The 14080-nt window shown below is 50.3% G+C and overlaps 1 protein-coding gene across 1 annotated transcript in view; it reads left to right on the forward strand.

Annotated features, from left to right (window-relative positions):
- LOC139268197 (probable voltage-dependent R-type calcium channel subunit alpha-1E) overlaps window positions 1-14080 on the forward strand; it is a 952421-nt gene that overhangs the window by 903609 nt on the left and 34732 nt on the right. The window contains exon 10 of the mRNA XM_070886246.1: window positions 3347-3488. Coding sequence (XP_070742347.1) covers window positions 3347-3488 — 142 coding nt within the window. The remainder of the gene's footprint in view (window positions 1-3346; window positions 3489-14080) is intronic.

The following is a 14080-nucleotide window of genomic DNA, read 5'->3' on the forward strand; positions in this document are numbered from 1 at the left end:
TGTCCCTCCCCAGTGCTCAGTGTCCCTTCCCAGTGCCCAATGTCACTCCCCAGTGCCCAGTGCCACTCCCCAGTGCTCAGTGTCTCTCCCCGGTTCCCAGTGTCCCTTCCCAGTGCTCAGTGTCCCTCCCCAAATTGTCAGTTTCCCTCCCCAGTGCCCAGTGTCCCTCCCCAGAGCCCAGTGTCCCTCCCCAGTGCCCAGTGTCTCTCCCCGGTGCCCAGTGTCCCTCGCCAGTGCCCAGTGTCCCTCCCCAGTGCCCAGTGTCCCTCCCCAGTGCCCTGTGTACCTCCCCGGTGCCCAGTGTCCATCCCCAGTGCCCAGTCTCTCTCCCCAGTGCCGGGTGTCCCAACCCAGTGCCCAGTGTCCCTCCTTAGTGACCAGTGTCCCTCCCCAGAGCCCAGTGTCCCTCCCCAGTGGCCAATGTCCCTCCCCAGTGGCCAATGTCCCTCGCCAGTGCCTAGTGTAATGTCCCTCGCCAGTGCCCAGTGTCTCTCCTCAGTGCCCAGTGTCTCTCCCTGGTGCCCAGTTTCCCTCCCCGGTGCCCAGTGTACCTCCCCGGTGCCCAGTCTCTCTCCCCAGTGCCCGGTGTCCCAACCCAGTGCCCAGTGTCCCTCCCCAGTGACCAGTGTCCTTCCCAGGTGCCCAATGACTCTTCCCAGTGACCCTCCCCAGTGCCCAGTGTCTCTCCCCAGTGTGCCCAGTGTCTCTCCCCAGTGTGCAGTGTCACTCCCCAATGCCAAGTTTCCCTCCCCGGTGCCCAGTGTCCCTCCCCGGTGCCCAGTGTCCCTCCCCGGTGCCCAGTCTCTCTCCCCAGTGCACAGTCTCGCTCCCCAGTGCCCAGTTTTCCCCCCTCAGGTGCCCACTGACTCTCCCCAGTGCCCAGTGTCCCTTCCCAGTGCACAGTTTCCCTCCACTGTGTCCAGTGTCCCTCCCCAGTGCCCGGTGTCCATTCCCAGTGCCCAGTGTCCCTGTCAGTGTCCCTCCCAGGTGCTCATTATCTCTCCCCAGTGTCCCTCTCCAGCGCCCAGTGACTCTCCCCAGTGTCCAGTGTCGCTCGCCAGCGCCCAGTGACTCTGCCCAGTGTTCCTCCCAGGTGCCCAGTTTCTCTCCCCAGTGTCCAGTGTCTCTCCCCAGTGCCCAGTGCCCCTCCCAGTGTCCCTTCCCAGTGCCCAGCGTTCCTCCCCAGTGCCCAGCGACCCTCCCCGGTGCCCAGTGTCCTTCCCCAGTGCCCAGTGTCCCTTCCCAGTGCACAGTCCCGCTCCCCAGTGCCCAGTTCCCCCCTCAGGTGCCCACTGACTCTCCCCAGTGCCCAGTGTCTCTCCCCAGTGCCCAGTGTCCCTTCCCAGTGCACAGTTTCCCTCCACTGTGTCCAGTGTCCCTCCCCAGTGCCCGGTGTCAATTACCAGTGCCCAGTGTCCCTGTCCAGTGTCCCTCCCAGGTGCCCAGTGTCTCTCCCCAGTGCCCAGTGTCCCTCTCCAGCGCCCAGTGACTCTCCCCAGTGCCCAGTGTCGCTCGCCAGTGCCCAGTGACTCTGCCCAGGGTTCCTCCCAGGTGCCCAGTTTCTCTCCCCAGTGTCCAGTGTCTCTCCCCAGTGTCCAGTGTCTCTCCCCAGTGAAGAGTCTCTCTCCCCAGAGCCCAGTCTCTCTCCCCAGTGCCCAGTGTCCCTCCCCAGTACCCAGTGTCCCTCCCCAGTGCTCAGTGTCCCTTCTCAGTGCCCAGTGTCACTCCCCAGTGCCCAGAACCACTCCCCAGTGCTCAGTGTCTCTCCCCGGTTCACAGTGTCCCTTCCCAGTGCTCAGTGTCCCTCCCCAAATTATCAGTTTCCCTCCCCAGTGCCCAGTGTCCCTCCCCAGAGCCCAGTGTCCCTCCCCAGTGCCCAGTGTCTCTCCCCGGTGCCCAGTGTCCCTCGCCAGTGCCCAGTGTCCCTCCCCAGTGCCCTGTGTCCCTCCCCGGTGCCCAGCGTACCTCCCCGGTGCCCAGTGTCCATCCCCAGTGCCCAGTCTCTCTCCCCAGTGCCCGGTGTCCCAACCCAGTGCCCAGTGTCCCTCCTCAGTGACCAGTGTCCCTCCCCAGAGCCCAGTATCCCTCCCCAGTGGCCAATGTCCCTCCCCAGTGGCCAATGTCCCTCGCCAGTGCCTAGTGTAATGTCCCTCGCCAGTGCCCAGTGTCTCTCCTCAGTGCCCAGTGTCTCTCCCTGGTGCCCAGTTTCCCTCCCCGGTGCCCAGTGTACCTCCCCGGTGCCCAGTGTCCATCCCCAGTGCCCAGTCTCTCTCCCCAGTGCCCGGTGTCCCAACCCAGTGCCCAGTGTCCCTCCCCGGTGACCAGTGTCCTTCCCAGGTGCCCAATGACTCTTCCCAGTGACCCTCCCCAGTGCCCAGTGTCTCTCCCCAGTGTTCCCAGTGTCTCTCCCCAGTGTGCAGTGTCACTCCCCAATGCCAAGTTTCCCTCCCCGGTGCCCAGTGTCCCTCCCCGGTGCCCAGTGTCCCTCCCCGGTGCCCAGTCTCTCTCCCCAGTGCACAGTCTCGCTCCCCAGTGCACAGTCTCGCTCCCCAGTGCCCAGTTTTCCCCCCTCAGGTGCCCACTGACTCTCCCCAGTGCCCAGTGTCCCTTCCCAGTGCACAGTTTCCCTCCACTGTGTCCAGTGTCCCTCCCCAGTGCCCGGTGTCCATTCCCAGTGCCCAGTGTCCCTGTCAGTGTCGCTCCCAGGTGCCCATTATCTCTCCCCAGTGCCCAGTGTCCCTCTCCAGCGCCCAGTGACTCTCCCCAGTGTCCAGTGTCGCTCGCCAGTGCCCAGTGACTCTGGCCAGTGTTCCTCCCAGGTGCCCAGTTTCTCTCCCCAGTGTCCAGTGTCTCTCCCCAGTGTCCAGTGTCTCTCCCCAGTGATGAGTCTCTCTCCCCAGTGCCCAGTCTCTCTCCCCAGTGCCCAGTGTCACTCCCCAGTACCCAGTGTCCCTCCCCAGTGCTCAGTGTCCCTTCCCAGTGCCCAGTGTCACTCCCCAGTGCCCAGTGCCACTCCCCAGTGCTCAGTGTCTCTCCCCGGTTCCCAGTGTCCCTTCCCAGTGCTCAGTGTCCCTCCCCAAATGGCCAGTTTCCCTCCCCAGTGCAAAGTGTCCCTCCCCAGAGCCCGGTGTCCCTCCCCAGTGCCCAGTGTCCCTCTCCCAGGTGCCCAGTGTCTCTCTCCCAGGTGCCCAATGTCTTTCCCCAGTGCTCAGTGTCTCTCCCCAGTGCCCAGTGTCTCTCCCCAGTGCCAAGTGTCTCTGCCCAGTGTCTCTCCCAAGTGCCCAGTGTCTCTCACCAGTGCCCAATGTTTTACCCCATACTGACAGAGTCTGTGTGCTTGTTGCAGGAGTGCAACGGGGGAGTCGTGGCAGGAGATCATGCTTGCTTGCCTGAGTGGAAAGAAGTGCGAGGGGAGCAAGGAGACCAGCTGTGGCACCGACATTGCTTATTTCTACTTCGTCTCCTTCATATTCCTCTGCTCCTTCCTCGTAAGTGTCAATCTTGGAACCTTCAGATATCACCAGGAAATGCTCGATACAAGAGTTTGCTTATTTTTAATCATTAGAATTATTCCCTAACCAGCCAAACCCCTTTGTCTGCACATTCATAAGAACATAAGAAATAGGAGCAGGAATAGGCCATACGGCCCCTCGAGCCTGCTCCACCATTTAATACGATCATGGCTGATCCGATCATGGACTCAGATCCACTTCCCTGCCTGCGCCCCATAACCACTTAATCCCTTATCAGCTAAGAAACTGTCAATCTCTGTCTAAAATATATTCAGTGGCCCAGCTTCCACAGCTCTCTGAGGCAGTGAATTCCACAGATCCACAACTCTCAGAGAAGAAATTTCTCCTCATCTCTGTTTTAAATGGGCAGCCCCTTATTCTAAGATCATGCCCTCTAGTTCTAGTCTCCCCCATCAGTGGAAACATCCTCTCTGCATCCACCTTGTCAAGCCCCTTAATAATTGTTAGATCTCTTAATTTCCAATGAAATACGAACTCCGGTTGACGTTTTAATGTAACTTTATTCTGCCAGGAGCAACAAGCTTCTGGCTTTAAGCCAGGCCTTTGTCCTTCTGAGACCACATGGTCAAAATGGCTGTACTTATACCTGGTTCAATTTACAGAAAAGAACTCACCTTCTTTGACCTTATTGGCTCATTTGATAGTCTGTTAACCTTTAATTGGCTCGCTACCCAAGGTCCTAACATGTCAAGTGGATTGATGACTTAATGCAATGTGGTCTGTGTTTTTTTCAAAACTGTAGCCAGGCTGCAGAGCTTGAATTCTCTATCAATCCCCCCTTTGATTCTTTCACAAAATGAATCATAAAAGATCAGGTATCACTGGTTAAACATCCTAAAAAATAATTTCCTACATGTTAGAGTTTCCTTCTAAAATTTGTTGATGTGTTTCACCACATGTCCGGACTAGTAGCTTCCACACAAATTTACACCAACCCGAGTTCCATCGTGGCCACAATGGAAGTCTGGTTTTCGTAGGTTGATTAACCTTATTCCAATTTAATCCAAATCAATATCTTAATTCAGCCAGTAAACAACCTTCCCTTAAGCATAACATACCCCTGTGCCACGTACAGATGGTCTGCTGGGACCTGCAAGGTGTCTCACCTGCGGGACAGCAGCTACAGCCGCCTGGTTGCAACAACATTTAATCAACATAAAAAAACAATATAAAAGTAAAATAATTACAACAAATAGAATTAAAACTTCCACCAATGAAGTTCCTATTGAACCTAGCCATTCAGTGGCTCCACTCCACAAAGTGAATGATGGGGGTTGCTTAAGTTTTTCTACCTCCTTTTGGATATGCTCCGCTAAGTGGGTAATTTCTTCGGAGCTATCTGGGATATACGTGCAACACTCAGTTCCGAGTAGGGCGCAAGTACCTCCCTTTTCAGCCAGGATGTAATCAAGGGCCAGTCTATTCTGTAGGGCTACTGTGCGGATTGCTACCATTTCTGCCTTGATTTTAACTAGGGCCTCTGAGGTATCATTGGCTACCCGTTCCACAACAGATGCCATGTTAATGGATTCCCTTGCCAGTCTGGCGGTCCCATACCTGGGGATCAGAATGGCAAAGAACCTCTCGGTTTCTGTGATAGCTCTCTTAGGACGGTGTAAATGTTCCGACAGTGACTTTATATGATACATATAAGGCACAATGTAGGCTAAATTAGCAGGATCCCTTCCAATTCTGGGGCAGCCAAGGGTAGGCCTTGTGGCCACACACCCAATAGGTGCCATTATAGGCAATGAAGGTTAGCTGTTTCTTTGTCAGCAACACTCCGGGGCCTGTCCAGGCTTTTCCATCTGTTTTATTCAGAATCCCCGTTACGTTAAAAACTCCCACATCGGCCCAGTTCGGATGGTTCCGTGGTTTGATTATATTATAATTCCGGGAGCAGTTACTATACCCCATATTTTGGCCTCCTTTGATGTTTCTAATCAGACAGACCGATTCCCCCGGTCTTCCTATTCCTGTTGTATTAGTGATAACAAAAAATGGGGGCCGTTTGGAATTATTGTAGCACGGTTGGTATCCCCCTTCAAAGGTAGTCAGATTGTAACCTCTGACTTCCATTTACGTGCTCAATTTTCCTGATCCTGAAACGCCTTGCCTGTTTTGTTTTGATTAATTATCCACTCAGCCATTTCCGAGATATTCAAGGGAACTGGCCTCAAGGGAATCCCTCCCTTTGAGTAAATAGGAATATGCGCACACACCCAACAACTAGAAATGTTACCTTGTTTGGCATAAATGTATGACATATATAAAAAGGCATTTACATGTAATTCCCTTGCTACCCTACTATTTCCCTTTGGTGCAGAGGGTCGGCTAGTAAGAAGTAGGTCTATGCCTAGGATACCTTCAATCAGTAATACAGTAAATGTATACATTTTGGCAAAAAGTAATTGTCCTTATTAGATTTCAGCTTCAGTTACGGGTGCTCGTTTAACGTGTGAAGCGTGGATCCAGGCTTTCTTTCCTTGGACTTTAACAGCTGCCTGGGTGGTCAATAACACTTGATAAGGTCCCTCCCACTTGGCACCCAAAGGTTCTTTATGCAACTTTTTCACATACACCCAGACTCCCGGGATGATGTTGTGTCCCCTTTGGGTGGATTACCCCAACCTGCCGATACCTGTCGGGAAACAGAACTAATAGCATTGGTTGGGTTCTGACAGTATGATAACAAAGTGTCACTCATTAAGTGAACATCAGCTTTCCTTCAATCAATAGTTCCTGGCAGTGACATGGGTCTTCCTGTTATAATTTCAAATGGGCTTAGACCTGTAGTTCTGTTCGGTGTTGCCCTAATGCTACATAGCACTATTGGTAATGCCTGGGGCCATGGTGCTCCTTCTTGATGCTATTTGGCAAGCCGTTGTTTCAGAGTTCGATTCATTCGCTCTACTTGACCTGATGATTGTGGATGATAAGGACAGTGTAAATCCCATGTAATGTTCAGTAACCTACAGACTTCTTGGCAGACAGCACCTGTGAAGTGTGTTCCCTGATCTGAGTCAATGCTACTCGGGACTCCCCATCGGGGAATGTAATCCTTACTCAAGACCTTTGCAGTGTGATTGGCTGTGGCTCTTTTAGTTGGGACAGCTTCTACCCATCTAGAGAATCTGTCGACCATGACAAGAATGTTAGTGTATCCTTGGCATGAAGGAAGAGATATATAATCAACCTGCAGATGCTGGAATGGTCCGACAGGGGCAGGGGGCCTCAGTTGGGGCATTACCGTGATGGGTCCAGAATTATTTTTCTGGCAGACCACACAGCGGTCTGCTACCAGCTGGGCATGTTTTTTAAATCCTCGACCCCACCAGCTTTTTTGGAACCGTGCCGTCATCTGTTGTGAGGCCAAGTGTCCCCACAAGTGGATCTGTTGGGCTAAAAAAGGCATAAGCGCTTGTGGCGCGACTGGCTTGTCGGTAACTCTTTGTCTCCAGACACCATCTTCGCATAGCTTAATTCCTGCCTCAATCCAATCCATTTTTCCTCTCGGGAGCACTCGCCTTGCATTGTTTTAAGGTCTCGTGTCAGAGTCCTGAGTGCTTTCAATCTGCACATCTGTGTTGGTTCTTCTGGGGGAACGCCCTGTGAGGCGACATCTTTAGCTGCCTGGTCAGCTAGGGCATTTCCCTGTGCTTCTGTGGTATTTTCCTTGGTATGGGCCTTACACTTCAGGATGGACACTTCCTGAGGTAATTGTATGGCCTCCAGTAAGTCTCGGACTTCTTTTCCATTTCGGATAGGTGTACCAGCTAGAGTGAGGAATCCCCTTTTACGCCATAACAGACCAAAGTCGTGAGCGACTCCAAAAGCATGACGCGAATCTGTGTAGACATTAGCTGTCTGTCCTTCTGCTACTCGACATGCTTCTGACAGGGCCCATAACTCGGCCTGTTGTGCTGACGTTCCTGAGGGTAAACATCCTTTTGCCACTACCTCATATAAGGTTGTAACTGCCCATCCTGCTTTTCTGGTACCATTGTCAACAAAGGAGGAACCATCTGTAAACAGGATGAGGTCTGGGTTGTGCAGAGGCTCCTCTGCTGCTAAGGCTGCTTCTTCTGTTTCTTTTAAAATCTCCACGCAGTCATGCTCTTCACATTCTCCCCCCTCTTGCTCTCTCGATTCTGACATCGGAAGCATAGTTGTGGGATTAACCGGGCTGGCCCGGACGATATGGAGATTAGGAGCTTCCAAAACTGCTATCCAGCGGGTCCATCTCGCTGCCGTCACCTGAGACATTCTATTCATAGACAGCAAAGCATGTACGTTGTGGGGACACTTGACAATCAGCTTTTGGTCGAGGACTAGAACCGCAGTGATCATTATCGCTCGACATGTAGCTTCCATGGCCCTTAGGCAACTTCCCCATCCTAGGGCTACCGCATCCAATTTTGCCGAATAATAGCCAATAGGTCTTTTCCGATCCCCATGCTCTTGTGTCAGTATCGCTGTCATATATCCTTCTTTCTCATGGACAAACAGGGTAAATGGCTTACCACTGTCGGGGATTCCCAGAGCCGGTGCCGAACACAAAGCCTTTTTCAAACTCAGGAAGGCCTCTTGCTGTTCCTTAGTGAGGGTGATGGCTTCTTTAGAGGTACATTTCCCCTTTAAGATATCATTCAATGGCTGAGCAAACTGTGTGAAGGAGTCAATCCAATTTCTGTTAAAGTTACACAATCCCAAAAAAGACCTTAGTTCCTGAATAGTGGTGGGTTTTTTAGCAGCCCGAATGGCTGCAGTTCTATTCTGGGTATGTTCTCTCTTTCCTTGTGAAATCTTTTATCCCAGGTATACAACCTCTTCTTGGGATATTTGTGCTTTGTCGATGCTGGCTTTATGTCCTTTCAGCCGAAGGTGGTCCAGCAAAGCTCGTAAATCTTGTTCATGCTGTTCTTCCGTGTTTGAAGCTAGCAGGATATCGTCTACATATTGGATGAGTGTGGATGACAGGGGAGGTAATTCTCACAAATGGCTTTGTAAAGCCATGTGGAATACCGTAGGGCTGTTGTGGAAACCCTGCGGTAACCGGGTCCAAGTATACTGTTGTCCTTGGACAGTGAAAGCAAACCACTGTCGAACCTCCAGTGCCAGAGGCACCGACCAAAATCCGTTGGCCATATCTACAACCGAAAAATATTTATGTTCCGGTTTGAGGGCATTAAAAATGGTGGAGGGATCTGCGACCAAAGGAGCTTTTTGATCAATACACTGGTTAGCTTTCCTATAATCGACAGTCAAACGCCAAGTCTCGTTAGATTTCTGTACCGGCCACACGGAGCTATTGGAGGAGCTATGCGTTTTAATAAGCACCCCTTGTTTCTCCAATTGCTGAATAACCGGTAAGATTCCCGCGATGGCAGTTGGATTGATGGGATACTGTTTAGTGCATGGAGGCTTGGTCCCGGTAAATGACGCAGGCTCCATCTGGAGTAGGTCACAATCGTTATTATCTTTAGCCCATATCAGGTGTTCCTTCAATTCTTCTTTCATCAAATGTTCTAATTGGCCATGTCATCCGACCATCCTCGAAATGCAATGATGAATCTACTTGAATTAGAACGTCCATTCCCAAAAGGGGTTGATCTACTGGGCCTATCCAGACCGGCGTGGTTAGTTCATGTGGACCCAGCCCTATAAGTACCGGTGTTGTCCTTTTAATTTCCATTTTATGGCCCCCAACTCCATAGGCTGTACGTGCCCTACCATCCAACGGCAAAAAGTCTCCGTATTGTAGGGGTAAGCATGTTAATTCCGCCCCTGTGTCTAAAAGGCAGTCCACATCCTTATCGCCCACCCTCACAGTTATATATAGCCCATCTCCCCTTTGTTGTATTAGTGCGAGGAGGGGGGCCAGGGTGGGCTCTAATCGTTTTTTGCTATCCCAAGTAACTCCTTCTGTTGTTGTATTGTCAGTTGCTTAAATGCTTCTATGAGGTCATTATCTTGTGACAAGCCTGGTTTATTGGCTGAATTGTATCCCTGGCTGCGCCCTCTTCCCCGGCCGTGACCTTGCTGTTTTGCCCTGCACGTCTTGGCCCAGTGACCTTCTTTCCCACAATAATGACATTTTCCAGGTAATTTTCCCAATAACTGTTTATCGGAATCCTGGGATTTCCATCCCATAGCCTGTACAGCTCGGACTTTAGCTCCCATATCCCGATCTAATTGGTTACATCGATCCACCAATGCTGCAAAGATAGTTCCTCTACCTTCCCAGTCCGGTAACACTACCTTAAGCATTTTGGACAGTTCTGGCTTTAGACCTGCCACGAAAGCTGCTTTCAGGGGTCCAAACACTTGTTCATCCATTTCCTCATCCGTATTATTCATACCTGAATGTTCCAGCCACGTGCATCTAAACCGCTCGTCATACTCCAGGACCTCCTCTGTTCCTTTCTGTTGGCAGGCTGCAATTTTCCCCCAGTCTGTCTTAGCTGGACTGAAGGCTTGCAGCCAGTGTTTAATCGCCTCCCACCCTGTGTCTAATTCTTGCTCATCCTGCCCCAAAGCTTCTTCTACCTTGTCGTGCAATTTTCTTCCCTGTGTTTTTGGCACCATTATGGTCAAAATTTGCACTCCGTCCCAGGGATGAAGTTGATATATATTTCTTAAGCGGTCCAATTGGTCCCACGTTTTCACTTCCACTTTCTTTGGATTGGGCAATTCCTTGGACCATTTATCAATTTTCTCTGGGTCTGCCGGATCATGAACTAAATATTCTGCATACCCCCTTTTCTTCGTTTTTTTGGTTCCGCCCTCATCCGCAGTCTCTTCTGATTTGACTACAACTCGTCTTTTTTTAAACGGGGCAAAGCGCACCCCTAATTCTTCATCATCCTCCAACCCTGTATCGTCGGAGGATTCAGAATTCGTATCTATTCCTCGGTCGTGTCTTCAGGTTTGCGCTTTTAATTTATCCAAACATGGGTACCCTGGGAATTGACCGATACATTTTCCTTTTCCTATTACTGTCTCTTGACCTAATGATTTTTTCCATTCTTTAATTTCACCTTTAAGATCTTTAACTTCCGCTTCCGAATTTTCAAGGTCAAATCTTTTCTGTCGCAGCTGTGCACAAACAGCTTGCAATTGATCCTTTGTACTGGTCAGTTCTCGATCATGTTGGGAACGCATTATAATTTCATTCCGCTTTCGGATCTGTCCCATAACGGCTAGGGACCATCTAGTTCGCTCTTTATTTTTCATACGGGTCGTTTTTCCCCAGACCCTTTTAATCTCGTCCAAGGACCATTGTCCTTTGGAGGTTCCGTACTTTTGTTCGATCTTAATACAGGTTTTAGATATGTTGAATTGTTGCTTTATGTATTCTTTCAACTGTTCGAGGATTTCATCTATCGAAACCTCAGGTAGTGCCCGCCCGCCTTTAACAGTTGTTGGCAATTCTTTGCTCTTATCTCCTGCTGCCATAATACTGATTTCTTTACTGGGGTCTCGAGTCGTAGGCTTTCCAGCCAATCAGTGGGTCAGTGATTAATTAACTAACACACCGCTGAAGTTAGACGTCTATGGGACCTCGAGCTAACTACCAACCGGAGGGTTCACAAACCGGAGGCTTTCGGAATCGCGTTAAGGAGAGGCGAATTTAGACTTTTGACCGAAGACTTTTATAAAGAGGAGTCCCTACCTCAGTATGTAGGTCCGATGTCCAAAATTCAGTTTCTTTCCTCAGCGATCCTGTTCGTGACGCCAAAATTGTTAGATCTCTTAATTTCCAATGAAATACGAACTCCGGTTGTAGTTTTAATGTAACTTTATTCTGGCAGCAGCAACAAGCTTCTGGCTTTAAGCCAGGCCTTTGTCCTTCTGAGATCACATGGCCAAAATGGCTATACTTATACCTGGTTCAATTTACAGCAAAGAACTCGCCTTCTTTGACCTTATTGGATCATTTGATAGTCTGGTAACCTTTAATTGGCTCGCTACCCAAGGTCCTAAAATGTCAAGTTGATTGATGACTTAATGCAATGTGGTCTGTGTTTTTTTCAAAACTGCAGCCGGGCTGCAGAGCTTGAATTCTCTATCAATAATCTTGCACGTTTTGATAAGTTCACCTCTCAATCTTCTGAATTCCAATGAGTACAGGCCCAAACTATTCAACCTTTCCTCATAAGTCAACCCCCTCATCTCTGAAATCAACCTCGTGAACCTTGTCTGAACTGCCTCCAAAGCAAGTATATCCTTTCTTAAATATGGAAACCAAACTGCACGCAGTATTCCAGCTGTGGCCTCACCAACACCCTGTATAACTGTAGCAAGACTTCCCTGCTTTTATACTTCATCCCCTTTGCAATAAAAGCCAAGATTCCATTGGCCTTCCTGAAAACTTGCTGTACCTGCATATTTACCTTTTGTGTTTCATGCACAAGAACCCCCAGGTCCCGCTGTACTGCAGCACTTTGCAATCTTTCTCTATTTAATTAATAAATTGCTCTTTGATTTTTTCTGCCAAATCAAACCTCACACTTTCCAACATTATACTTCATCTACTAAATTTTTGCCCACTCACTTAGCCTGTCCATGTCCTTTTGCAGATTTTTTGTGTCCTCTTCACACATTGCTTTTCCTCCCATCTTTGTTTCGTCAGCAAACTTGGCTGTGTTACACTCAATCCCTTCTTCCAAGTCGTCAATATAGATTGTAAATAGTTGGGGGCCCAGCACTGATCCCTGCGGCACCTCATTAGTTACTGATTGGCAACCAGAGAATGAACTATTTATTCCAACTCTCTGTTCTCTGTTAGTTCGCCAATCCTCTATCCATGCTAATATATTACCCCCAACCCCGTGAACTTTTATCTTGTGCAGTAACCTTTTATGTGGCACCTTGTCAAATGCCTTCTGGAAGTCCAGATACACCACATCCACTGGTTCCCCTATATCCAAATTCAAATTCTTGCTACCCTCACTCAGGTCACCCCGATCCTTCCTTTCTTTGGTGTAAACAGTTCCAGCTTCCTTTAGTGTCAGCTGTGGCTCAGTGGGCAGCACTCTCGCCTCTGAGTCAGAAGGTCGTGGGTTCAAGTCTCACTCCAGGGACTTGAGCACATAAATTCAGGCTGACACTCCAGTGCTGAGGCTGCACTGTCGGAGAGGCTGTTTTTCAGATGAGACGTTAAACTGAGGCCCTGTCTGCCCTCTCAGGTGGACGTAAAAGATCCCACGGCAATATTTTGAAGAAGAGCAGGGGAGTTATCCCCGGTGTTCTCGCCAATATTAATCCATCAACCAACATCACGAAAACAGATTATCTGGTCATTATCACATTGCTGTCTGTGGGAGCTTGCTGTGTGCAAAATTTGACTGTCACATTTCCGACACTACAACAGTGGCTACACTTCAAAAAGTACTTCATTGGTTGTAAGACTCTTTTAAAGGTCCTGAGGTTGTGAAAGGTGCTATATAAATGCAAGTTCGGCTGCCTGAGGAAAAGAGTGTTCGAAGACCAAGCCCTCAAAACTGCCACCAAGGTCATGGTCTACAGGGCTGTAGTAATACCCGCCCTCCTGTATGGCTCAGAGCCATGGACCATGTACAGTAGACACTTCAAGTCGCTGGGGAAATACCACCAACGATGTTTCCGCAAGATCCTACAAATCCCCTGGGAAGACAGACGCACCAACATTAGCGTCCTCGACCAGGTTAACATCCCCAGCATTGAAGCACTGACCACACTTGATCAGCTTCGCTGGGCAGGCCACATTGTCCGCATACCAGACACAAAACTCCAAAAGCAAGCGCTCTACTCGGAACTCCTTCACGGCAAACGAGCCAAAGGTGGGCAGAGAAACATTACAGGGACACCCTCAAAGCCTCTCTGATAAAGTGCAACATCCCCACTGACACATGGGAGTCCCTAAGTGGAGGAAGTGCATCCGGGAGGGCGCTGAGCACCTCGAGTCTCGTCGCCGAGAGCATGCAGAAAACAAGCGCAGGCAGCGGAAAGAGCGTGCGGCAAACCAGTCCCACACATCCCTTCCCTCAACGACTCTCTGTCCCAGCTGTGACAGGGACAGTGGCTCTCATATTGCCACCTGAGAACTCGTGTTAAGAGGGATAGCAAGTCTTCCTTGATTCCGAGGGACTGCCTGTGGTGATGATAAATGCAAGTTTTTATTTTGTGAGTGTCTCCTGAAACCACCTTCCCCTACTCACTGGTGTCGGGGTGCTTGCTCTGTGTGTCCCTGAGCAGGTCAGAGCTGTATCCACACTGCCGTACAGTGCCGAGAGAGTGACTGCGCCGTCTAGCAGTTGGGACCAAACCAGTGGCTCCTACAGACACCAGCACTACGGCTGCACTACAATGCCTACCTGCCTCCTCCCCTGAGCTCGAGTTATCACGGAACGCCCTGAAGGGGCACTGGGGGGCCTCAGCCACCGAGGTCTACAGCAAGTCGGCGGGTCCAGACAGTTCGCAACCTCGGTGTCATGTTTGACCCTGAAATGAGCTTCCGACCACATATCCACAGCATAACTTAAGACCGCCTATTTCCCCCTCTG

The sequence above is a fragment of the Pristiophorus japonicus genome, chromosome 8 (genome assembly GCF_044704955.1).
Source record: "Pristiophorus japonicus isolate sPriJap1 chromosome 8, sPriJap1.hap1, whole genome shotgun sequence".
Taxonomy (NCBI): domain Eukaryota; kingdom Metazoa; phylum Chordata; class Chondrichthyes; family Pristiophoridae; genus Pristiophorus; species Pristiophorus japonicus.